Below are 24,969 nucleotides of genomic sequence, written 5' to 3'. Positions count from 1 at the left end.
TTCATCTTCAAATATTTGAAAAGAAAATACAAATTGTTGATGTTTATAAAATTGTTTTTCTTGTTTATTTTAATGAAGCTGGTACAGACAATGTCCATTCAAAACCCATGTCCCAGGCCAAAAAAGGTACAAACGAGAATGTCAGAATACTACAAGTGTCTGCTGTGTACATTCTTGCATGAATATCTGTGTATTAATTGCTATATGAAATAACTTTTCTGGGCTCCTCTGCCAAAATTTAAGAATCAAAATGGTTTTCAATTTTATGTCTTCTGCGTAGCCATCTCTGGAGGAAAGTACAGATGATACCAGTTCTATCTTTTTCATTTCCAACTGGACACAATCTTCTTTCCTGGGCCCCCAGCACAATTTAAGGAAAACAGCTCTCAATTATGGACACACAATTTCTCCATTCTTTAGTTCTCTGAAAAACTTCATCTCCCACTGAAAGTTATAGTCCAGGAGTGAAACAGTCACACATCAAAACTTCAGGGCTGATTTGGAAGTCATTAGGAACACTTGCCCACCTGGCAGATCTTACAACCTTCGTGCCTGAAATGCACGATCCTAGTGAACATACAAATGCATGTGTGTACATGTAATTTTAAAGGGGAGGGGGAAAAGGAGAAGGGCTGCAGCTGGATCACAAGAGTTCAGCACAATGAAAACAGAAATTATAGTTTATGAGCACGAGAATTCAAGATACCAGATGTTTGAAAATAAAGTTCCCAGAGATGGGGTGCCAGTTTCAGTTCAGTGTTGAACGCCACATTACAAAAGAACTATTATTTAAAAATAAAAAAGGATTAAGGGGAAAGAAAAAACAAACTGTAGGATCTAAACTGTTGAGTGACCCCCTGTCTGTTCCTGATAAACTTCAATCACATCTTCCTCCTCCATCCCCAGCTGTGAGAACAGGGAAAAAACAAAACAAAACACACAAAATTGTTATAAATCAGATGTTTTGAATGCACAGCAGCTCCTGGACAAGCAAGGGAGCTAAAGGTTTTCTTCCTCTCCCCAGCCATATTTCCTCAAAAGGACAAAGTGGTGGAAAAATAATCCTCTGTCACTGCCTTATTAGCCAACGCTAACAACTTTATATAGTCCGCTTCCCCACCTCCCCAAGTCACTTGTTTCATTTTTGCAGCACATCTAGTCCAGCACTGGCAATATTCTGTGGGGAGTCCGAATCCTTTTCCAGATCTCAAAAAATCATTGGCTATTAAAACAAAAAAAACAAAAACCTTCTCGAACTTTATTCTTGTGCAGCTGTTGCATAAGCATGCAATTGTGTACCAATGGCATAAGGACTATGCAAATTTTAGATCATGTAGCTTAGTTGGTTATAACAAAGGACTTTCACCTCAGAAACAACAACTGATATCTAAAGTTTTCAATTCTCCCTTTATGTAGGTTATTCTAGACAGCTGAACGTTTAAGACCAAAAGATGATTACATCAACACTGCATAATTCACATCCTGAGTCCAAAAGGTCAGTCTTTATAACTTCTGCAATACCAGGAAGAAATTTATGCAACAGTTAAGTATAATCATGATATGGATGGTAAACAGAAAACAAGCTACTTGTGTTTTCCCACCTCTCTCTGGTAAAGATGAGTACATATACTTGTATTAAAAAACATTTTCAAGTAGATAATGGAGGTTTTGACTGAACAGTGAAATCCCTAACATGTGAAGCACAGTCTGACTATTTTTTTAGTTGTCCCAGGGTGCATTGTTTAAGCTGCCGCTTGCCTTCTACTAAGGAAAGAAACTCACCTCTTTGGGGGTATGATTATCAGTAATTCTCTGACCCTCGAAGAGGAACCTGAGCGAATTCATTGGAACTCCCTAAAAACAAGCCACAGAAATGTTTAGGAAGCACATGTAAGCTTTTAAAAAAATTGATACACAAATAATATTACATTTTCAATATAAGCATAGAATTTGAAAACTGAAGATTAGGTACTAGCCCCTGATGTGTAGGCATCTAAGCTGTGTGTATTTTATTACGCACCTAGTGCACTAAAATAGTTATGTGAATGTAACCTTAAAGTACAATTTTATTCTGAAAGCAGACTATGGTTGTGTATTTGTTGTCAACCACCACCACCACATGAAGTCTGTCCAGTTAACAAGAAAACAGTTTGTTTTTTTGACTCCTCTCCACCCTGCATACTCTACCTAATATCTGAAAGTCAAGCTGGGTTCTTTCTGACTTGCAATCAACAGTAATAAGATTTTTGTTCTCAGAAATTGGGTAGCGTTTCTGTCAATGATATGTATTCTGGCACCCCCTTTCCCAACACTTCCACACCCAGCATCACCACAGACTGAACAGACTCCTTCCCCCACCATCCTTTCTGCATAAGTTGGAGGGGCAGGGGAATCATTCATGTCTGGGACAAAGGGTGCTGGAAGGCTGGCATTTGTAACAGGGATGAGACAATGGTGATGCTTTGTCTGTGGTGTATGGTGGTTGTGCTAGTGGTTAGGTATGTGTCTGAGGGGAGAAAAGGTGTCTAATTTTTCTTTTCCTTGTTTTGTGGATTTGGGTTAGGTATGTGTGGGGGCCAGCTTTAACTGAAACACAACACGGTTTTGTGTATTAATTTCCCAGGTTTTTTCAGATTAAAACAGATCTCTGACACAGCAATGTCTGACTTAATTAAGAACAAGATTTTTGTGTAAGAGTCCAGCTGGCTCAGGAGTTTTACTGAGGGCTTTCACAGAAGACCTATCCAGCCATGTTTCACGAAGATGTATTTCACAGCCACTGCTTTGCCAAAGGTCTTCATCTACTACACAACATAAATGCTGCTTGTACTAAAAAAACCTGCTCCTCTTCCATTAGGACCACTTTGGGACATAAGTGTGACAATAGGCAGTGTACTGCTCCCCTAAAGTAGGGCTGGTCAGAACTATATTTTCCTTTTCAACAGACCGTTTGGCTTTTCATCAGCTAGCCATTGGTCAAAAGCATTCAGTAATGACAGGCACTAAAAGCCTAAGAAGAGATCTCCAATACAACAGCTCCATGCACAAAGACTTTGATATTTGTCAGAAGCCGCTGATTTGTCAAAGGTGCTATATTCTTTGTGAAACTATTCCACTGGTTCAAGAGTGCTACTCTTGAACCTACTGAATTTTCCTCACAGACCAGAATCTCCATGAATTGTTCCACCAGTTGAGTGGCAGAACTTCTAACCTAGCTGACTGGGTTCAAAAAGAACAGGCTCCTCAACACTCGTTGCTTTGTTGAAGATCCTGTTTTTAATTAAAACTATTCAACTTTACTCCTGCACCAACTGAACAGCTTCGCCAAGATCCAGTCTTCAACAAAGTGACAATGTCCTTTGTCAAAGATCTTCTCTGACTCCCCAAACGCACTCTTAGATTAGCAAAATTCATTCCCTATGCACCACGTTAGCCACAACTTTGGATACAAGGAAATTACTGGGGGCATACATTAGAAGGCAGTGTTGTATTCTTTCCTGAACCATTCAAAAAGGCTTTTGCACCCCATGTTGAAGAATGGAAGTAGCTGACAAATGTTATTTATCTGCTAACTGCAGCACACATGGGATCAGTTAGGGTGAATAATACTAATATTTAAAAAAAACCCCTTCATTATATAGTATACACAAACTACAGTGGTATCCATTCAAACTGCTATAGAATGAGCTTTTATTATTTAGATATACAGAGTAACCTACAGATGTATGTATCACACACACAAAACTTGTGTGAAAAGGTTCACAGCATCAGGCCCTAAGATTTTAAGCTCATCATGGCAGTGTTCTCTCATTCATCTGAAAAAGATCCAGCATACATTCAATGAGATGTAAGCAATAAACACTAACACTTTCTTTCGGTACGCAGCAGCAAATCACACAATGACAAGGACACAGAAAAATGAAAACATCATATGACCAAAAAATAAAAAAAGCTTCACTACAAAGCTATTTGTCAACAAGTTTAGTTTGTCTCTATTAACACAAAACCGTTAGCCATCGTTGCTTATGGTCACAGTATGTAGGATGAACCTGAAGAAACTCCTGAAGAAAGGGCCATGTAGAAGGCTGCTACTGATCCAACACAGAACAGGCAAACAAGAGAAGTGTTAACTGGTAGTTCTAACAGAATTTGATGTGGAAGATAAATTTGATCCCTTATAGCCACAGTTAGTATTTTGAGCACAAAAAATGGCCATATTGGGCAGACCAATATTCCATCTTGCCCAGTATCCTTTCTCCCAACAGTGGCCAATGCCAGATGGTACAGAGGAAGTGAACAGAGCCGAGCAATTATTGAGAGATCCATCTGCAGTTGTCCAGTCCCAGCATGTTGAAGTCAGAGGCCTAGGGACACCCAGATCACGGGGTTGCATCCATTCGCTAACAGCCACTGTTGGAACTATCCTCCATGAAATTATCCAATTCATTTTTAACCTAGTTTTTAACCTTGTGACCTTCACAACATCCCCCAGGCAACAAGTTCCACCCATCGACTGTGTATCATGTGAAGAAGTACCTTCTTTTATTTATTTTAAACCTGCTGCCTATTAACTTTATCATTTTTCTTGTGTTATGTGAAGGGGTATAACACTTCCTTATTCACTTTCTCTCCACATCCTTCATGATTTTATCGACCTCTATCATATCCCCATTTCGTCATCTCTTTTCCAAGCTGAACAGTCAGTCATTTTTGTTGCCCTTCTTGGTACCTTTTCTATTTCTAATGTATCTTTTTTGAGATGAGGTGACCAGAAATGCATGCAGGATTCAAGGTGTGAGTGTAGCATGGATTTATATAGCAGCATTATGATATTTACTGTCTTATTGTCTCTTTCCTAATGGCTTCTAACATTAGCTTTTTTTGACTGCCACTGCACATTGCGTGGATGTTTTCAGAAAGTTATCCACGATGACTTCAAGATCTTTTTCTTGAATGGTAAAAGCTAATTTAGACCCCATCATTTTGTATATAAACACTCTAACTATGTTTTCAATGTGCATTACTTTGCATTTATCAACACTGAATTTCATCTGCTATTTTCTTGCCAGTCACCCAGTTTTGTGAGATCCCTTTGTAATTCTTTGCAGTCTGCTTTGGACTTAACTACCTTGAGTAACTTTGTATCATCCCCAACTTTGCCACCTCACTGTTTACCCCTTCTACCAAAGCGTTAATGCAATGAATTTAGTGGTCACACATTGTCAATTTACTAGCATATTAACAGTATTGGCAGTTGTAAGTCTATTCTGCTCCCATATAGTAGTGAAAGTATTCCACAATTCTAAGTGCATTTCACTTTGAGCTGTAAGAGGTAAAGTGTCTTTTACATTACCCATAAGTACATAGATGAGAAAATTTAAAAAAGGGAGCCTTTGCTTTTAACAGCAATTTGTAATTTCAACCAATAATTTGAACACATTATAACAGGACAAGGTCCACACCATGCTATCCAGCATCAGTGCTAATGACTGTCAAACTCAATTAGGAGGTCCACTGTACTTGTTCTGTGGTTGTTGGGTCTATCCCTCTGATGGGACAGAGATTTGACATGAGTTCACCTGCCCAAGCAGATCCCTTTACTTGGGGAAGGGAGGAAAAAGAGGTTAAAGTGCTTTTTCAATAGGATAGTGCCATTGTTTCACAAACCTGTCTTTGACAGTATGATTCTTTGAGTTTCTTGAGATGTGTCGTCATTTTCACCTTGAAGTGAATTTCACTGCTGTCCTAAGAACAGAACAGGAAGAAGTTACCCCTCTTTGTAAAAACTATTTGTTTTGTTTGAAGCAGGTTTTAATTTCTACACTTTATTATTACAAAGTGTATCCAATACCAGCTTTACCGGACAGCTGGACCATCAATGTGCTTACAGTAATGCTTGATAAGTTGTCCTACTAGAGATTCATATAACACATTAATTAGAACTTACCATTCACTTCCATGGGGAGTTCGGCTTAAAAATAGATGGCATGATATGGTTTGTGGTTTGCTAAAGACATTTTTAATTTAAAAAATTAATAGTCTGTCTCTCCATCTTTATCCTCCTCTCTGCCTAATAAAAATATCATCACACACAGCAGATTTCTGGACTCACATTCCAGAAGAGGCAAGTTAAGCTCGCACTTCAAAATACATAATAAAACCCTGCTCATTTAGAGAGTGTCTATCACTGTAGACATGCTGTCTCAGCAATAAAATAGTAAGTTAAAGTGAAGCTATAAAGGACTTGTCCTTGTCCTACAAAAAGATACATTACTGCAAGAGGTGACAAAATGATAAGATCTTTTAAACACTTGCTTTTCTACTGTGTCACTGGGCCACATTCAGCCCTTATCTAAGTGATTACAATATCCACTGAAGCTAATTGGAGTTGCACCATCTTATGCCTAGATTGAATTTGGTTCCCAGATTCCAACCAGCACCAAATAGCCAGGCTAATAAAGTCTTAACTTTCCTAATATTAAGAGAGTTCAAGTGAACCAGTAGCTCCCACAGTACTCTGTGGTTCTACACAGATTTACTTCAGCTCATGAAGGAAGGCCCTGAAGTTCTCATTCCCTGCACTACTGAAAATTATAGCTTTTATCTCCAAAGAGCAGAAGATGGCTACAGTCTGAATTGGGCTCCCCTCCACATACTGTTAAGTAAACAACCAGTGGCAACTTCACCCCATTCTTGTGTAGGAGGAAAGATGGTCTTTTGCTTAATGCTGGATAGGGACTCAGGCTATCTAAAACCAGCTGCTAGAGACTTCCAGTATGACCTCAAGCAAGTCACTTAGTCTCTCTGTTCATCAATCCCTCATCTGTAACACAGGGATAGTACTAATCCATTCACTCACAAAGGAGTTGAAAGGAAAACTTAATTAATGTTTGAGACGCTTAGAGCTGTACTGAGAACTACCACTGGCAACTGGTAAGTAGGAGGGTAATTTGGGGGGAAAACTCCAGATCAAAGAATTGTTAGGGTACCAGAATTCAACTGTTCATGTGTGTAATTAAGAGAAATGATCCATCTGCAAGCTATATAGATGGACAACCTTGAAATATCCACCAGTAACTGATTATGTAGAAGAACTCACCTGCCCAATGACTTTGAGTTTAATGTATTCTCCCTCCTTCTTATCTCCCAAGTCCTCAGCTGAAGGTTTTGCTTCCTGAAAGAAAAACATTCCACAGGAATACTGATAAATCCCACTTCTTAACTTTCATTGGACAATACAACAACTTCTCTATTACAATGAATCAGCACTAGTGACTCAGCACTATACCAGTGCCTAACAGCATCTTCGAAAGAGAACTGATGAGAGAAGGGATGAATTAGAAGACAGATATAAAAACATGTGTAAACAGCATCCCCAATTAATAGTTTGTGTCATGGTTTGTTTGTTATAAGTAAGGCTGCTAGTTTGTCACGGAGGTCATGGATTCCGTGACTTTCCACGACTTCTGCAGCAGCCAGTCGCCTGGCTCAGGGGCAGCTCAGGCAGCCCCTGTGCCAGGCTGCTGAGGCAGTCTCTTGGGCCCCCCGCACCCTCCCACCCCAACAGCAGAGTTTGGGTGTGGGAGGGGGTAGGGGCACCAGACGGAATGGCACTTACCTGTGGCTCTCCCCAGAAGCAGCAACATCCCCCTCGCTCAGCTGCTAGGCAGAGGCGTGGCCAGGCATCTCTGTGGGCTGCCTCCACCCAGAGCACTGGCTTTGCAGCTCTCATTGGCTGGAAACCTAGCAGCTGAGTGTGGGGGATGTTGCTGCTTCTGGGGAGAGCCCCAGGTAAGTGCCACCCCATCTGGTGCCCCACCCCCTCCCACACCCAAACTCTGCTGCTGCCGCAGCTTCCGGGAAGCACTTCAGGTAAGCACCACGCAGAGTGTGCCTCACCCTATCCCATGCCCCAACCCCCTGCACCCTCCCACATCTAAACTCTGCTGCTGCCTGCAGGGGAAGCATAGAGCCAGGTAGGGAGCCTCCTGGCCCCACCAAGCCCCACCTTCCCCCCAGCAACAGCCAGGATCCCAGGCGACGGTATCCCTCAAGCAGCCGGGCCGCCCTCCCCCAGCACCCACAGGGCCCCCAGCCAGCTCCCCAAGTTTTATTCAGTGGTATTTTTAGTAAAACTCATGGACAGGTCACAGGCTGTGAATTTTTGTTTACTGCCCATGACTGGTCTGTGACTTTTACTGAAAATACTTGAGACTAAAACATTGCCTTAGTTATAAACCATTTTATAAAACATTGTGTGGGACTAAGTATCAAAGTAATTTTTATAATTTTAAAACCATTGCATAAATATGTTATGGTTAAGAATTGTAATGTCTACCTTAACTAGATCAGGATACATTTTATAGGCATGTCTGATGTATGAGCTCTTGAGCAATAAGGTCTTCTACAGGAGTGAAATACGTTGAATAATACATTAACTGAGCATTAAACAGAAGAGCTTTCATATTAATTACTGACAGATTAGACACAAGTCAAAGACTTGGCTACATCTAGCTCTAGCCCCATCCTACTTGTCATTGCATATTTTGGGTTAGACTTCCAATTTTGTACATTTTGATGGATGTGGTGTGTTATGGCACTGAACAAGGTTACATCTACACCTCTAGTCACTGCATAAATTCAAGCAGATTTCAGATAGAGAAATCTTTTTTAAAAGTCTTCAGAGAGGAGGATCTCACCAAACTACAGGTCATGTTTCAATCACCTTTCTTCAGCATGCTGTTGCCCAGCAAGATGGACAAGATCATCAAAGCTGTTATAGCTCCCCAATGCCAGAATTCCTTCTGGGCAATAAAAACTTCCACCTTCCCTGCCATTGCCCTTCCACTGTCCTGCCATATTAACATGCCTCAACCCAAATCTCAAGGGACCACTTGTAGGAGTGAGAGTATAGTTTGGATCACATTCTTGGCTAGAAGAGGACAAAAAACAGACATTTTCTGGAGACCTAGATCATGGACCTCTTTCATCTAATGGCCAGTTGCTCTCCTGTGAGTATAGAAAGGGCTTGCAAAAAGAACATTTTTAGCATTTGCGCATTGGATAGAATAATTCTCCAAAAGAGGAGAGAGACTAATCTGTGCACACCCACTGAAGTATAACATAACTTAATGCTGATTAGTCATTTGCTTTGCTAACACATACGACATCCATCACTACAAGGGGTATTTAAATTCTAAGTGTATGTAGTCACCATCTCTGTTCACTATGCAAGAGAACCAATTTGCAAGCCAGCCTGCTGTCCTAATAAGAGAAGACTTCACTACCATGCAGAGGATTCAGATTAACTCTTGTCATTGCTCTATCTAGCTGTCCTCACTAGAGTTTCTGAGCTCATGTGGGGTATCGCAGAGTTCATGCTCTTGAGTCTAAAGCAGAGCATCATTACCATGACAGCCCTCCTTGGCTGATATGAGTGGAAAGCAATGAACCATAGGAGGCTTGATTCCTGTCCTCCACTCCAGGAAACTGAGGCAGTGCAAGCCAAATGCAATGAGAAAGGAGGATAGTAGGAAGATAAAAAAGGAATTACTGGGATCAAAATATCAGTATGTCACGAAGATGAAGATTAAAGCCTCAGGTAACCCCACTATATACCAAACTGGAGCAAAAGCAGAGCTGGAATTCGTTTTTGGAGGGGAGAGGGGGAGAGAGACTGAAATGGGTTAGAGTCAAGAATGGCATTGCCAACTGAAGTTTAAAAAGTAAAATCCCAGTAACCTGGCTCCAAACAAGGAGAGGCAAAACTGAAAGAGATCCCCCTATTGCAGGTTTAAGGAAAGAAAAAATGAGCGGATGAGAAAGCCACCAGAAGAAGTTAAAGAACAAATGCACAGTTAGTTGCCATCAAGTCTACCTAAGTTACAATCACTCCTTTGTAAATTAAACATTTCACAAACAGATCACGTGCAAGTCCCTACCACAGAACATAAAATTAAAAGGCTGGTATTTACTATCATACTAGGAAAAGAAAGGTTTTTTTACTTAGCAGTTAAAAGAAAAATGTTAAATAAAACCACTTCTGAATCAGATTCTGACTTTTCCTTAAGGCCAGAAAAAGTTCCTACAGCCACTGTTTTACAGAAAGAGTTCCTAAGCAGCATAAAAAATGTTCTCTAATACCTACCTCACACTTATGTCATGAGGTTTAATTAATTAATTAATGCTTGTAAAACACTGTGAAGTCCTTGGATGAAAGGTGCTGAAAGGGTCAAGTATTTATTATTGCAACTAACGGAACCACAAAACACTCCAAATGCTGCATTGCAATTTGCTCATAACAATAAATTAGTTACCTAATTTTTTAATAGATCTTGAGCTTCAATTTTCAAGAACATAATATGCAATAAGATTTTAGAATAATGATAAGATATTCGTACACACACCACCAGTGCTGACATTTAGCAAACAAGTGGTGCTAATTTATGTATTCTGCCTATACTTCTAACAGTTAGCAATATTTTAGCTAAAAGAAATGCTACATGAAGCCAATATTGTGCTGATTCATTCTTCTATATTTAATTAGAAGTTAAATTTGCTTTATTAGCTTCTACAATTTCCCCCTTTATTAAACCAATCTAGATGCCTACCCCTCCTGTGACTTGGTCTGTACCCCATATTCTGGGATTGTTACCTAGGACCCATGAGCTTTTTGTATCCCCCTCCTTTTTCTTTATTATCAGTAAGATGATCTTTTATCTCATCCTAATGAAAACAGAACTGAATATATCCCACTTTGGGAATGGGCAACAGGGGATGGATCAACTGATGATTACCTTTTCTGTTCATTCCCTCTGGGGCACCTGGCATTGCCCACTGTCGGTAAACAGGATACTGGGCTAGATGGACCTTTGGTCTGACCCAGTATGGCTGTTCTTATGTTCACTGTTCATATTTTAAAAAGTGTGTTTTAAACCTGCTGCCTATTAATTTCATGGGGTGACCCCTGGTTCTTGTGTTATGGGAAGAGGTAAATAATGCTTCCATATTCTTTTTTCCACACCATTCATGACTTTATAGACCTCTATCATACTCCCCCGTTAGTCATCTCTTTTCCAAGATGACCAGTCCTAGTCTTTTTAATCTCTCCTGATATGGAAGCTGTTCCACATCCTCAATCATTTTTGTTGCCTTTCTTGGTATGTTTTCCAATTCTAAATGTATCTTTTTTGACACAGGGTGACCAGAATCCATGCGGTATTCACAGTGTAGGTGTATCAGGGATTTATATTCTGGGATTATGACATTTACTGTTTATTATCTATGCTTTCCTAATGGTTCCTAACATTCTGTTAGCTTTTTTGACTGATGGTACACATTCAACAGATGTTTTCAGAGAACTATCCACAATGACTTCGAGATCTTTTTTCTTGAGTGGTAACAGCTAATTTAGACCCCATCATTTTATAAGTATTGTTGGGATTATATTTTTCAGTGTGCATTACTTTGCATTTATCAACACTGAATTGTGTGTGTCATTTTCTTGCCCAATTACCCAGTTTCATGAGATCCCTTTGTAACTCTATACAGTCTGCTTTGGATTGAACTATCATGAGTAATTTTACATCATCTGCAAATTTTGGCATTGCAGTGCTAACCCCTTTTTCCAGGTCATTTATGAATATGTTGAACAGCACTGGTATCAGTACAGATCCTTGGACAACCACTCTATTTACCTCTCTCCATTCTGAAAAACAGACCATTTATTCCTACCCTTTGTTTCCTGTCTTACAAGAAGTTACTGATCCATGAGAGGACATTCCCTCTTATCCCATGACTGCCACTCTGAACAGATTTAGTTGGAATCTGATTAGTTATTATGGAACACTGTCACCTCATTGAACAACTTCTCCTTATCTATATTACACATTAGATTCAAATGGAACGAGTTCTTAGAAAAAGGGCTTTATACTGCAAACTATTGTTAACTTGAATAGTCCTGACCCAGGCAAGTAGTTCAATTTATGAGAAAGAGCACTACTTACATCAATAAGGGCAATTATGTGAGCAAAGGTCTGCAGGATCTGGTCCAAAGTTTCCTCTCCCCCTCCTCCATTTATACTGCTAGTTTACTTTCTGCGTTTTATTTAGGCCTTGTCTACTTGTTGGGGGACTTATTCCGATGACACCCATCAGATGACAGACACCTGCAGAGCTTCACTAGTGTAAACCCTTAGCAGCAATAGGCGATGCCATTATTTGTACTAGTTAAGTCTACTCCTACTTGAACTCAGGGTTAAAGTCCATCAGTGTAAATAGTGACTTTTCCTGTCCACACTACGGATTTCTTCTACATTGGCAGCATTAATAGCTGTAATGGAGTCCATACTGGGGATGTGTCATAGCCTAATTTTCACTTTCCCTTCTAGCCAGTTTTACTTACTGATTCTCATATATCAACAGTGCTTGGTTTCTCAACACTACAAAAGCATTTTAGAGCATTTCCAATTAAAAAAAAGAAATATCACACATTGTGGCTACTTGTTAGGTTTCAAAAAACTTCTATGAAAAATTCACATTTTTCATGCCAATATTAGTTGGGAGCGTCATTTAAAGACAGAATACATACACACACAAACCACACACACTACAATTTAATGATCGTCATTAATATTTCCTGAACAAATCTTGAGAATGAAATAAGGTAGCCAGGATGTGATCTGAATTAGGGGCACTAAACACAACCACAACAACACCCCAGCATGAGGATAGGCCTAAACAAGAAAGAAGCTTACACCCTGGCTGCAGCTATCAGCCCTCATCTCCTGCTGTCAGATCCGAGCCAGGTTGCAAACCCTGGAGCTGTTTCTCCCTCCTCTGGCCCCAAGCAGCGGGGTTATGGTGCAGGCCAGAGCCGGGGGCACCAGCGAACGACCCCCCCTTAAAGCAGGCAAAGGAAGGTTTCCGTTGTATGACCTGGAGCCTAGGCAGGGTGGGAGACTGGGCCAAGCAGTCACAGGAGGGGACCCCCCAGCCCCGGCTGGAGAGGGAAGGGGGGGGGCTGCTGTCCGGGCCCTTCTCCTAGGAGGTGCGAAGTGGAGCCCCCAAGAGAAGGCGCGGGGGGAGGGTGCGCCCGGGCACTAGACGGGGCCAATCCCCGCCGCTCAAGGGCCTGCAGGGCCCCCCTATCCCGGCGCCTCTCCCCTCCCCCCCTCCAGTCTCCATTGCGGGCTATGGAGAAGCGGCGGCGAGGCCGCCGGCCGGGCTGGCTCGGAGCCTCGCGCCCCCGAGCCCGGCCCCTACCTGGTCAGACATGGCTTTGCCCGTGGTCTCCGGCGCCAGCCCCGCTCGGTCACTAGGCTCCTTTCTCTGCCCCTCGGCAGCACAACACAGGCCAGGCGGGCGGGATTTCCTGTGCGCTGAGCTCACTTCCCGCCCGCCCGCCCTTGCCGGGCAGCCCTGCGGGGAGCAGGCGGCCGCAGCAGCTCCGGGAGGCGGCGGGGCGCTGTTGTGCTCTGTCCCCAGCCGGGCGGCCAGTGGTTTCGGGCCTTGTCAGCCGTGCTGGGTTTCTCCGCCCTGAGCCAAGTCGGAGCCGGGCTGCACGGACCAGCGCGGTACCGCCCACATCTCCCCACTAGCCTCTGCGGCGCCAGCTCCAAGCTGGAACACAGGCTCCAGATAGGCACCCCATTCACCACAGGCCCATCACCGGCCCCAGGACTGGCAGGCCTACGGGACAAAGTTCGGTCAAAGTTGCCTTAGGTTAGGGTGACTAGACAGCACGTGTGAAAAATCGGGATTGGGGGGTGGGCGGGTAATAGGCTTCTATATAAGGAAACAGCCTCAAAGTTCGGGACTGTTCCTATAAAAGCGGGACATCTGCTCACCCTACCTTAGGTCAACCTATGCCCACACCTGTGTGCACCGCACCTTACAGCAAGTAACACCATCCCCTGCAGGGCTTGGAACCAGGCTTAGCTGTACTCAGGGGAGCAGCCAGCTCATCATACAGGCACAACTTGCTACCAGTGTGTGCAGGATGAAGGCCCGCATCCCTACAGCTACATCTTATCAAGGCACAGGGGGCAGAAGAGCCATGCACAGATCAAAAGTTTGTATCCACCTCTGCTCCACAAACATTGTCAGCGGATATAAAGCAGCTATCTGCAGATTTGCAGGGTTCTAGGGAGTGACCCAAACCGCTCTGATATGTTCAGTAGCTTACACCAAATTTCCTGCTGGACATCATTTCAAGGCTGTTTCTCTCAAAGGGACTTGATTTATGAGAGAGAGAGAGTGTGTGTGTGTAAGTAAATTAAAAAATATAACTCTTGCCACTTATTTTCCACTAGAAGGTGTTACTCATCTGTTTTACATGGCAATTGAACTCTATGAAAATGTCACTAACATGATTAATTTAACCAAATTAAAAAACAGCAGGAACAGAAGAACTCCAACACCAAGATCAGCACAGACAAGACAGTTTGTCTCTAAATAGGTTGCCTTTCATAGCTCTCATTAATTAACATAGGAATTGCCATAAGAGATGACCAGAGGTCTATCTAGTCTTGTATTCTGTCTCCCACAGCAGCCAGTACCAGCTGCTTCAGAGACAGGTGCAAGAAGCAAGCAATTGCTGAATAAAGCATCCACAAGAAAAGTTTCATTCTGACCACCACTAATCAGAGGTTGGCTTATGACCTGAATCATGAGGGTTTACAAAGCAGTTAGTTATATAATTGTCCCAACCACTGGATTGAAGATCACATGACTCTGCTATTTAAAAAAAATAGCATTAATTTTATTGAATATTCTTTCATCATGCTCGCTAAAATTTTAAACAAATATATATATTTGGAAATGGGCTTTTAAAAACTTTTTTCAGTTAACAGTAGGTTTGGCATACAGGTGTAGGAAAAAAGATATAAATGCTATGTAAATAACAGGATCAGTCTACATTGCACCAGTGCAAATCTCAGATGTAGACACATGTTGAACTACTGCAATGCAAGCTCTGATTTGCAGCATTGCAGCGCTGCCATGGTAGAGGTATGCATCAGTAGTGACATTGGTGAAAATTCTTCTAATGTAGATTGACCTACGGTATTGGTGGGTTGGACTGCAATACTTACTAGTATTCTTTTATGCCAGATATTAAAAAAAAAAAAAAAAAAAAGAAAGTAGTACTCCGGTTCCATTTTGTGTTCTGAACATGCTCACTATGGAAAAGACTATATTGGTAAATATATATTTTGCTTTAAGTACTAACTACGTGTAAAAATACATGTAATAAGAGCCAACTGGAAAGGGCTAGTGGAAGTACTTCTTCAGATAAATGGATATAATCACTGGAATTTGGTCCCAATGGAAGATGAGAATCCAACTTGAACTCTCTTACCTAGCCAGGCTTTTAACTTGATTGAAACAGCTATCTATTGAACAGGGAAATCACACTGTCCAGGGACATCAGCTCTGATAACAAGGGACCGGATTCCTGCCCCTTCTATAGTCCTTTATCCTCACGCAAAACCCTACCGACTCTGAGTGATAGTCTTTTACACTCACTTTGCACAAGTATAAATTAACAGACAAGGTGAACAACAGAATCTGATTTTAAATCTGCATTGCTGTGTTTCATAATCAACTGAGGGCTTCTTGAAATAACACTGCATCAACTAACTGAGGGATGCATTACTACAGTTCTGAGAAACTGTTTATATGACAATTCATGGAATGAAATCAATGGAGAAGGAATTACTATTTAGTTGTGGCATTAAAAGACAAAAAGCATCAGAAAGAAACCCAAGTTCAACATGGGCCCCACATACTCAACTACAAAAATGCATTTTCTTCCTTTTTAGAAAAGCTTTCTTGGACTGCAAAGCCAAAAGCAGCAATCCAACATCATGAGAGCTAAAGGTAAAAACTCATAATGAACAGAAAAAGCAGCAAAGAATCCTGTGGCACCTTATAGACTAACAGACGTTTTGGAGCATGAGCTTTCGTGGGTGAATACCCACTTCCTCAGATGCATGTAATGGAAATATCCAGGGGCAGGATATTATGGTGTGGTAACTGCACACCACACCATAATAACTCTAGCTCAGGAACCAATCCATGCAACAAACCTCGATGCCAACTCTGCCCACATATCTACACCAGCGACACCATCACAGGACCTAACCAGATCAGCCACACCATCACTGGTTCATTCACCTGCACATCCACCAATGTAATATACGCCATCATATGCCAGCAATGCCCCTCTGCTATGTACATCGGCCAAACTGGACAGTCTCTACGGAAAAGGATAAATGGACACAAATCAGACATTAGGAATGGCAATATACAAAAACCTGTAGGAGAGCACTTCAACCTCCCTGGCCACACTATAGCAGACCTTAAGGTGGCCATCCTGCAGCAAAAAAACTTCAGGACCAGACTTCAAAGAGAAACTGCTGAGCTTCAGTTCATCTGCAAATTTGACACCATCAGCTCAGGATTGAACAAAGACTGTGAATGGCTTGCCAATTACAGAACCAGTTTCTCCTCTCTTGGTTTTCACACCTCAACTGCTAGAACAGGGCCTCATCCTCCCTGATTGAACTGACCTCGTTATCTCTAGCTTGCTTGCTAGCACACATATATATACCTGCCCCTGGATATTTCCATTACATGCATCTGAGGAAGTGGGTATTCACCCACGAAAGCTCATGCTCCAAAACGTCTGTTAGTCTATAAGGTGCCACAGGATTCTTTGCTGCTTTTACAGATCCAGACTAACACGGCTACCCTCTGATAATGAACAGAAGAGACTCAAGAATCCACAAACAAAAATTGAACTATATGGATACTTTAAACTAACCCAGATAACACTAACAGAAAATAGCACATACCAAATCATCTTCCAAGTTCTATTACTTAGTTTCACCATGAATACAGTTGTAACAGATTATTATGAGACTAGATTGGGACTTAGTGTGTTCAATTTTCAGCTCTACCATACACTTCCTGTGTGACTTTGAGCAAGTCCCCACACTTCAAATGGCAATAATAATACATCTTTCTGCCCACTGTCTTGTTTACAAATAAACTCTTTACAGTAAAAAGCATTTCTTACTATGTGTTTGTACCATGCCTAGCACAATGGGGTCTTGATATTAGCTGAGCCTCCAAGAACAAATGACAATAATACATCAAGGCAAATTACACAATGTACACCTCAGCTAGAGCTCAAACACCTTCAACACGTACTTCATTTAAAACTAAAATACAACAAAAAGTACCCTGTATTTTAAGAACCAGATATACACACCAACAGTTTCTCTCAGCCATGTCCACAGTAATCCTTGCTGGCACAATCACAGCCAGCACCTTACCTCTTCTGTAAGCTCACTTCTACCTCTTTCAGTTCATTCCCAGGTGCTATATATAATCTTTCCTTCTTATTCTTATCACTCCCCATCTTGTAGGAAAATCAGCTGCCTGATGCCAATAAGATTAATCACCATTCATTCAATGAGGAAGTAACCTATCCTTATTTGCAGAATTAAAAGGCTAATGACTGTTCAGGAAAGGTTTTTAATTACTTCCCTGCCTGTCTATGTGTTGGCCCCTTTACTCCATCACACAGTTCCTCTCATATCTTTAGTATGGGACCCACTAGAAAGCTCACAATACCAACATGCAAAGCTGGATGGTGCTTAGATACTAATGTAGGGTGGGCACCCATACAAAACCTGACATAGATAGAGAAGATGAGTAATATTCAGTGCTGAACCAGGGTCACCGTTATAGTCAAAGCCTTTTGAACCAGAAAACCTAGAAACTGCTTTTTTATACCAGTGGAATGCTCTTCTCAGTGGAATGAAACATCTTTTTCTAGACAAGATGACTGTCAGACACTGGATTTTAAAATCATGGCATTAACTATTTTTTAGAAGCTGTTATAGATAATTTTAGAGGGTTTTTTTACATATACTAGTGAATTAGTTATTTTTGCTCTCCCTCATAAATCTATATTGCTGGATTCGCAGTGCTAAATTAAACCTAGCTAGAGTGATTAAAAAATCATGATCAAGAGACAAATCATGATCACTTTAGTAATTAGAGAACTTACATTACCTTCAGTGGCATTATCTGTAAGAATAAAGTGAACAGATCTGGGTTAAAATTTGGGTTAGATTGGGATCAAAACTCTCAAATACTATCATTTTTTCCTCTGAAAAAATATAAATTAACATAATATTTTGCTCTTCTGTAGCAGCTTCCATCTTTGAATCTCAAAGTGCCTTACAAACATCAATTATCTCACCTTCACAAACAACTTGTCTATGGGGCCTGATCTTTGTAAAGGCTGAGCACCTGCCTCTCTTATTTAAATAATGTGTCACCGTCTCATTCGGGTAATTTTTTTTTAAAGGTACTAAAATATAAAGGAAAACTGATTATCTTGAGGAGCCAATGCTAAAGTCTTTTCACATACAAAATTTCCATTGAAATCAATGGGAGTCCTGTGCATGGAAAGACTGAAGAAGCAGACCCTTATTTATGCAGAATTTGACCAGATTTCTGGCTTTTGGCCCCACCATGTATTTCTTATTCAAGAAACAGGAAATAAAAATTCAAATGGAGGCTGACTCAGATCGAGTTCTGGATTACACAAACCCCTTTAGATGGAGTAGTGAGTGTCTGACAATTTATCAGGCATACGCATCACTTGGAACCTCTCTTTTCCCTTTTTTAATTCCTACACGTTCTCATGTACCTTGAACCCAATCCTGCATTCCCTACTCAGGTAATAATCTATCTGAAGTCAATGGGAGTTTTGTCTGATAAAAAACTATGCGCTTGGGCCCCTTGTCCTTTATTTAATTTTCAGCCTTTCAGTTATTCAAAATATATATGAAAGTAGGTCAAATGCAATCATGCAGAGTGAGGGTGCACTTTCTCAAGAAGCCAGTAGGTGACACACAAGAATGTTTTAAACCAGTCACGTCTGGCAAACTTCCTTACCTTGAAAATGCATTATGATTTGGGTCCCACCAAATTCACGGCCATGAAAAACGCATCTCGGACAATGAAATCTGGTCCCCCCCTACAGATTTCACAGGGGAGACCAGCGTATCTCAAATTGGGTGTCCTGACCAAAAAGGGAACAGGGGGTCACGGTATTGCCATTCTTTCTTCTGCACTGCCTTCAGAGCTAGGCCACTAGAGAAAGGCAGACGTTGGCCCGGGCACTCAGCTCTAAGCAGCACTCCACCAGCAGCACTGCAGAAGGATGGCAATACCATACCATAACATCATTACTTCTGCACTGCCGCCTGCAGAGCTGGGTGGCTGGAGAGCAGCCGCTGTTGGCGGAGCACCCAGCTCTGCAGGCAGCAGCACAGAAGTAAGGGTGAAAACACCATACCATGCCATCCTTACTTCTGTGCTGCTGTTGCTGGCAGCAGCCCTGCCTTCAGAGCTGGACTCCTGGCCAGCAGCTGCCGCTCTCCAGCTGCCCAGCTCTGGATGTAGTGCCGCCGCCAGCAGCAATGCAGAAGTAAGGGTAGCAGTACTGCAACCCCCAACCCCAAAACTCCTTTCTGGGTCAGGACCCCTACAATTACAACACCATGAAATTTCAGATTTAAATAGCTGAAATCATTAAATTTGCGATTTTTAAAATCCCATGACCATGAAATTGACCAAAATTGACCATAAATTTGCTAGGGCCCTAATTATGATTTTACAAATAAACAATATTAATACACATATTAATGAAAAAGCTTTTCTAGTACACATGCCTGGGGGGTGTGCAGGGCTGCAGGGCTCAGGGCAGAGGGCTGGGTGTGTGGGGAGGTGCCAGGGCAGAGGACTGGGAGGTGTGTGAGGAGGGGTCAGGGCAGGGGGTTGGTGGGGATATCCCCCTATTCAAGCACCATCCCTTCCTCAAGGCCCTGCCCCCGCAGCGTGCCATTAAAAATCGGTTTGCGTGCCGTCTTTGCCACGTGTGCCATAGGTTGCCGACCCCTGATCTAAGAACTCAGTACTTCCACAAACTAATTTAAATTAGAGATAGATTTGAGGGGTTGATTCTCTTTTAGTCTTTGTCTACATACAAAAACTGAGATACTTTAACTATGCTAGTATAATTACTATATCCCCTTGGTATGAACATAGTTATATATGATACTTGAAATCAGTGTTCTAATTAACTCATTGTAGCGATACATTCAACTCATAGACCAGGGTCATAATTCAAACTTCCTGAGTTCCAGGAGAAGGGCCAGGATACGGTGTGCTAGTACAGATGCATTTTTAAATTAATTAACACATTATATTTCTATTTGAATTTTGTTTCTTGGGAAAAAGAACAAATGTGGTATTTGATCTGTGACAACTGTCAGAAAATGCATTTCCCAAAACCCAAAAGAAAAGAAAAAGCCTTCTTGAAACTTCAAGATAAAACAACAGAGTGCACAGGCTGTGTACATAATCTTTCCAAAGCAAAGCAGTTTCTGTCCAGCTTGAAATGCAGTTGAGATACCACATGAGCGCACAACTGCTGAGTAAATTAATTTTAATGTTCTTCCTGTAGTGAGAGGAAAGCGAATCTGTGTTCAGTAACCTCCTAAGTTATGAAAAATAAACAAAGAGTTAAAATCAGGAGGAAATGTTATCAAATAAAACCTAACAAGGCTAAAACATAAAAACATAAAGACAGCATTCTGTTACTACGAATGATATATTAATAAATCATAACATTCTGGATAGTGATTTGAATATTTAGAAGTAGAACGTCTAGTAGGAAGTTACTCAAACATTTATAACTACTGCGTTATATGAGCAGCTGGCAGAAGATTTAAGAACTACTTTTCTCTACACAGTTCAAAACAACACAAACTGTAATATACCTTCTGATGACAAAAGTTATCTCAGAATATTATTTCTGTGGCTATGGGCTACAGCATTGATGATGAGAATTTTAGAAAAGCCCTGCCTACATACATACATGTGAGTAGTCCCATTATCTTTAATGAGACTATATGCAGAGGCTCTTAATTAGACAGCAAGACCCAAAGGAAAAGAGATTACCAAGTCTCCTAGCTATCCAGAGAAAATAAAAGAAAAGCTTCTGATAAATAAACTACTGTCCACTGGCTTTGTTCCGTAATTTTTTTTCCCCACTGATCAGGACACTGTTCAGTTTTTGGACGTTATGTTCTGGTCCCCTGTAACAGAATAGCACAAGTATTTTTCAGGGTAATATATAAAGTTCCTCAAATTAGAGCCACCTATGGCAGTGATTTTGAAAGTGCGGGTCGCGACCCAATACTGGGGTCGTCACAGAATGAAAGGCACTGGCCACAGAGGCTCTGGTCAGCACCACCGACCGCGCTGTTAAAAGTCCCATCGGTGGTTCTGCCCAGCTAAGGCAGGCTAGTTCCTACTTGTTCTGACACCACGCTGTGCCACGGAAGCAGCCAGCAGCAGGTCCGGCTCCTAGGCGGTGGGGGGCCAGTACGTCCCTCGACCCGCGCCACTTCCAGCAGCTCTCTTTGGCCTGGAGCAGCGAACCGCAGCCAGTGGGAGCCACGATCGGCCAGACCTGCGATTGCGGAGGTAAACCAATTGGCCCGGCCCGCCAGGGGCTTTCCCTACACAAGCAGCATCCCAAGTTTGGGAAACACTAATCAATGGCATTCACAATATACACACAATTCCCACCGATGTCAACTGCAGGTTCAGTTTCATCTCCTTCTAGGACTTCTTAAACTGTTATGTAATGTTGCTGTGCAATGTTAAACAGCTGCTCCACTTCAGTGCTGGGTGAAAAAAATCCTGTATATAGTTTGCAAATCTATTGGTAATGTTTATATAGCACTGTGGGATCCTTCTGCATTAACAGTGCTATATAATGTCATTATGTGGCTATTGGAATTATTGTTATAGATATTAGTAATATAGGATACCACCAGACATGAATTTAACTATCAATTCCTTAATTAAATCCAAAGGCCCAATGGTATTTATACACTTGCTCTGAACATGTCTAAAAGCCTAAATAATAAGCAGTTACTACACCCAAACAGTAACAAACTTTCATAAGCATTTGATCAGAATACTCACAAAAGGATAAATCCCAGAGATAACCCTCTTATCCTGGCTTACTCTAGCATATCAGAAAGAATCAGATAAATACTCCTAGCAAGCCTGGTTCTTTTATACAGTGTAACAAACAAGTTATGCTTTACTGACCTTTATAAAAAACAGGTTTTGGCCAGTTTGTGGTTGATCTCTTTCTTGGCTTTGGCTGAAACAAAATATGACAGTGAGGCCTCTTTCTTTCAAATGATCCTAAATTTATGGATCTTAAAGCTAGGTTCTCTTCCTTACACAAGCCCATATTTTAAGATAACACTGGTATGTTGGAGGTTACCATAAGTTTATCACATCACAAGACAACTTCTCTTTGTCTATTAGAACCAGTTTGTAATAATTTTTTATAGTTGAGAGGCCCCCTTTTCCAGAAACTTCCTTTTTATCTTATTAGCCATATTCCAAGCTCAGTATCCTCTCCAGAGCTTGTCTTGCTAGATGCCACTTTCTAACTTATTATTCTCAAGGCCCTGTTACATTTGCTTAACCACCTAGTCTACACAAGCTACAAAAAACTAACCCATTTATCTTAAAACCATCTTACAATGGCCTTAAGTGCAGAGCTCAACTTGAGCCAGAATACTCAGTATACCCTACCCCACATGCTCAGGGTTTAGCTGATCGCCATATTTGGGGTTGGGAAGGAATTTTCCTCCAGGGCGGATTGGCAGGGGCCCTGGAGGTTTTTCGCCTTCCCCTGCAGCGTGGGGCACGGGTCGCTTGCTGGTGGTTTCTCTGCAGCTTGAGGTCTTCAAACCAATTTTGAAGATTTCAATAACTCGATTCTGGGATAGGGGGTGTTATAAAATTGGATGGGTGGGGTTCTGTGGCCTGCCTTGTGCAGGAGGTCAGACTAGATGATCAGATTGGTCCCTTCTGACCTATGAGTCTATGAGTCTATGAGCACTTCACCAGGTGCTAATGGCCTTTCTGTCCTCCCTAAGGATTTCTTTTGCTTTCAGGATAGATTCCAGCCAGTACATGAATGGACAGAGAGGCCCTACAACTGAAAACCCACCCCAGGCGTGGGAACAGAGGAGACCAATGTCAAACTAGTTCAGATCCAACACTTAAGACACCAGAGAGCTGAAGGCTAAAGTTCTTGTGCTGGGGTGCCATTTTCCAACAGGGCAGAAGATACTGAGACCAGACTTGCTGGATGAAGATCCTGGAGCCCACCAGGATAGAGGTAGATGGGAAGAAGCCAACAGTCATATTCCAGAGCACAGACAGTTGCAGAGGAGATTGGTTTGGGCAAAAGGAAGAGGTGAGAGAAGGAGCCAGGGAAGACTACAAAGGGGAAAGCAGATGAGAGTGCAGAAACATTGGCTGATTCTGTTTTGGGGAGAGAGAACTATATCAGCACTTTCTTTTCTATTAGAGCATGGTCTAAGCATCTGATACAAGTGGTCAAAATAGGAGGACTACTAAGAACAGATGAATTTCTCTGTCTTAATAAAAAATAAAGATGTCAGAGTACATTTTCCAAAAACCTCATAAGCCTAGAGCACAAGATAGGTCTACGAGCAAGAGTAAAAACGTAAACTTGGATTGTCTCACCAACTGGAAATCCAAACAATTCAGCAACTCTGATCTAGAGACAGCTTCTACGCTGATTTGAGTTGTAAGTATATCCTGCAGCTTATTAACCCCCAGGATATTCTGGGGGGGCAGGAAGGGGCAGGGGTTCAAACAACCCTGATAAAATACAACTGTAGTCACCTGCAGAAATGACCACTGGTATGAGTTACATGAGCTTCTCAACAGCTTGGGGGCTCTGGAGGAATGTAACTGTGCCCCTCCAAGAAAAACCTCTAGTGGTGGAGATTTCACAATCTCCCAAGGCAATTTGTTGTGCTTAACTACTCTGACAGTTAAGAAGTTTTTCGTAATGTTCAACCAGAACCTCCCTTGCTGCAAGTTAAGTCTGTTGCTTCTTGGTCTATCTTCAGACATTAATGCAAACAATTTTTCACCAGCCTCCTTGTAACAACCTTTTATGTAGTTGAAAAAGGTGGTCATGTTCCTTCCTCTCCAGTCTAAACAAACCCTGTCTTTTGAATCTTTCCTCACAGCTCATGTTTCTAGCCCTTTAATCATTTTTGTTGCTCTTCTTTGGACTTTCTCTAATTTGTCCACATCTTTCCTGACATGTGGCACCGAAATCAAGACACAATATTCCGACTGAGACCTAATCAGCGCAGAGTGACATGGAAAAATTACTTCTCACTTCTTCCTTACAACACTCCTGCTAAGGCTGCCCCCTTCATCCCCGAGCCAGCCCTGCGCTGCCAGGAGCCCCGCGATCAACAGCCACGTTTGAGCAAATCTCTCCTGCCCACATCACCTAAGCCACCCCTTCCTCCCAGCCCTCCCCCGTAACCCACCGAGTAAAGTCCCGCCGTCCGCCGAGCCCGGGCCCCGCCCTCTCCTCACAGCCCCGCCCCGTCACGCGCCGAGCCCGGCCCCGGCCCCCGCCCTCTCCTCACAGTCCGGCCCCGTCACGCGCCGAGCCCGGGCCCCGCCCTCTCCTCACAGCCCCGCCCCGTCACGCGCCGAGCCCGGCCCCGGCCCCGGCCCCCGCCCTCTCCTCACAGCCCCGCCCCGTCATCCGCTGAGTTCCGCCCCCGCGTTCCGACGAGGTCCGACAGTTTCCGGTCTTCTGACTTCCGGCTCGCAGTGCGCGCTGCGTCTTGCCGCTGGGAGCTGGGGCCGTCTTTCCGCACGTGGCCGTGTCCTGCCGCGTTCCGCGGCGCCGCTGCGGCCCCGGCTGTGACCGACTCTCGCTGAGCAGGCCCCGCACCTCTGCCCGCCATGCTGGTGCTATTCGAGACGGCGGCCGGATACGCCGTCTTCAAG

The 24,969-nt window shown here is 42.4% G+C and overlaps 3 protein-coding genes across 6 annotated transcripts in view; 2 read left to right on the top strand and 1 right to left on the bottom strand.

The window, feature by feature from the left end:
• Positions 1-1,572, top strand: part of KIAA2012 (KIAA2012 ortholog) — a 93,099-nt gene extending 91,527 nt beyond the window's left edge. The window contains exon 24 of the mRNA XM_030580321.1: positions 1,417-1,572. Coding sequence (XP_030436181.1) covers positions 1,417-1,426 — 10 coding nt within the window. The 3' untranslated portion in view covers positions 1,427-1,572. The remainder of the gene's footprint in view (positions 1-1,416) is intronic.
• Positions 40-24,948, bottom strand: SUMO1 (small ubiquitin like modifier 1). 4 transcript variants are annotated; one of them, XM_030580326.1, is made up of 7 exons: positions 24,880-24,948; positions 24,706-24,849; positions 22,210-22,264; positions 7,100-7,174; positions 5,668-5,745; positions 1,783-1,854; positions 40-906 (listed from the first exon to the last, which is right to left on the bottom strand). In XM_030580326.1, the coding sequence occupies exons 1-7, from the start codon at positions 24,924-24,926 to the stop codon at positions 838-840; spliced, it is 540 nt and encodes a 179-aa protein (XP_030436186.1). In that variant the 5' UTR covers positions 24,927-24,948; the 3' UTR covers positions 40-837. The 4 variants fall into 4 exon arrangements, with proteins under 4 accessions (XP_030436186.1, XP_030436185.1, XP_030436187.1 ...); XM_030580325.1 differs by having other exon boundaries at positions 24,706-24,943; XM_030580327.1 differs by lacking the exons at positions 24,706-24,849; positions 24,880-24,948 and adding an exon at positions 24,105-24,266.
• Positions 24,883-24,969, top strand: part of NOP58 (NOP58 ribonucleoprotein) — a 34,431-nt gene continuing 34,344 nt past the window's right edge. Inside the window, exon 1 of the mRNA XM_030580324.1 lies at positions 24,883-24,969. Within this exon, the coding sequence (XP_030436184.1) occupies positions 24,925-24,969 (45 nt within the window). The 5' untranslated portion in view covers positions 24,883-24,924.

This window comes from Gopherus evgoodei, chromosome 11 (genome assembly GCF_007399415.2).
Source record: "Gopherus evgoodei ecotype Sinaloan lineage chromosome 11, rGopEvg1_v1.p, whole genome shotgun sequence".
NCBI classification, from domain to species: Eukaryota; Metazoa; Chordata; order Testudines; family Testudinidae; genus Gopherus; species Gopherus evgoodei.
The sequence above is the reverse complement of the archived record's forward strand: the minus strand, read 5'-3'. Positions and strand labels throughout refer to the sequence as shown.

Coding starts and splice junctions, on each gene's coding strand:
- SUMO1 (XM_030580325.1), bottom strand. CDS start 24,926: ATGGCGGGCAGAGGTGCGGGGCCTGCTCAGCGAGAGTCGGTCACAGCC. Junction 22,265..24,705: donor GCGGATGACGGGGCGGGGCT/GTGAGGAGAGGG, acceptor ATTTTGTTTCAG/CCAAAGCCAAGAAAGAGATC. Junction 907..1,782: donor ATAATCATACCCCCAAAGAG/GTGAGTTTCTTT, acceptor CTGTTCTCACAG/CTGGGGATGGAGGAGGAAGA.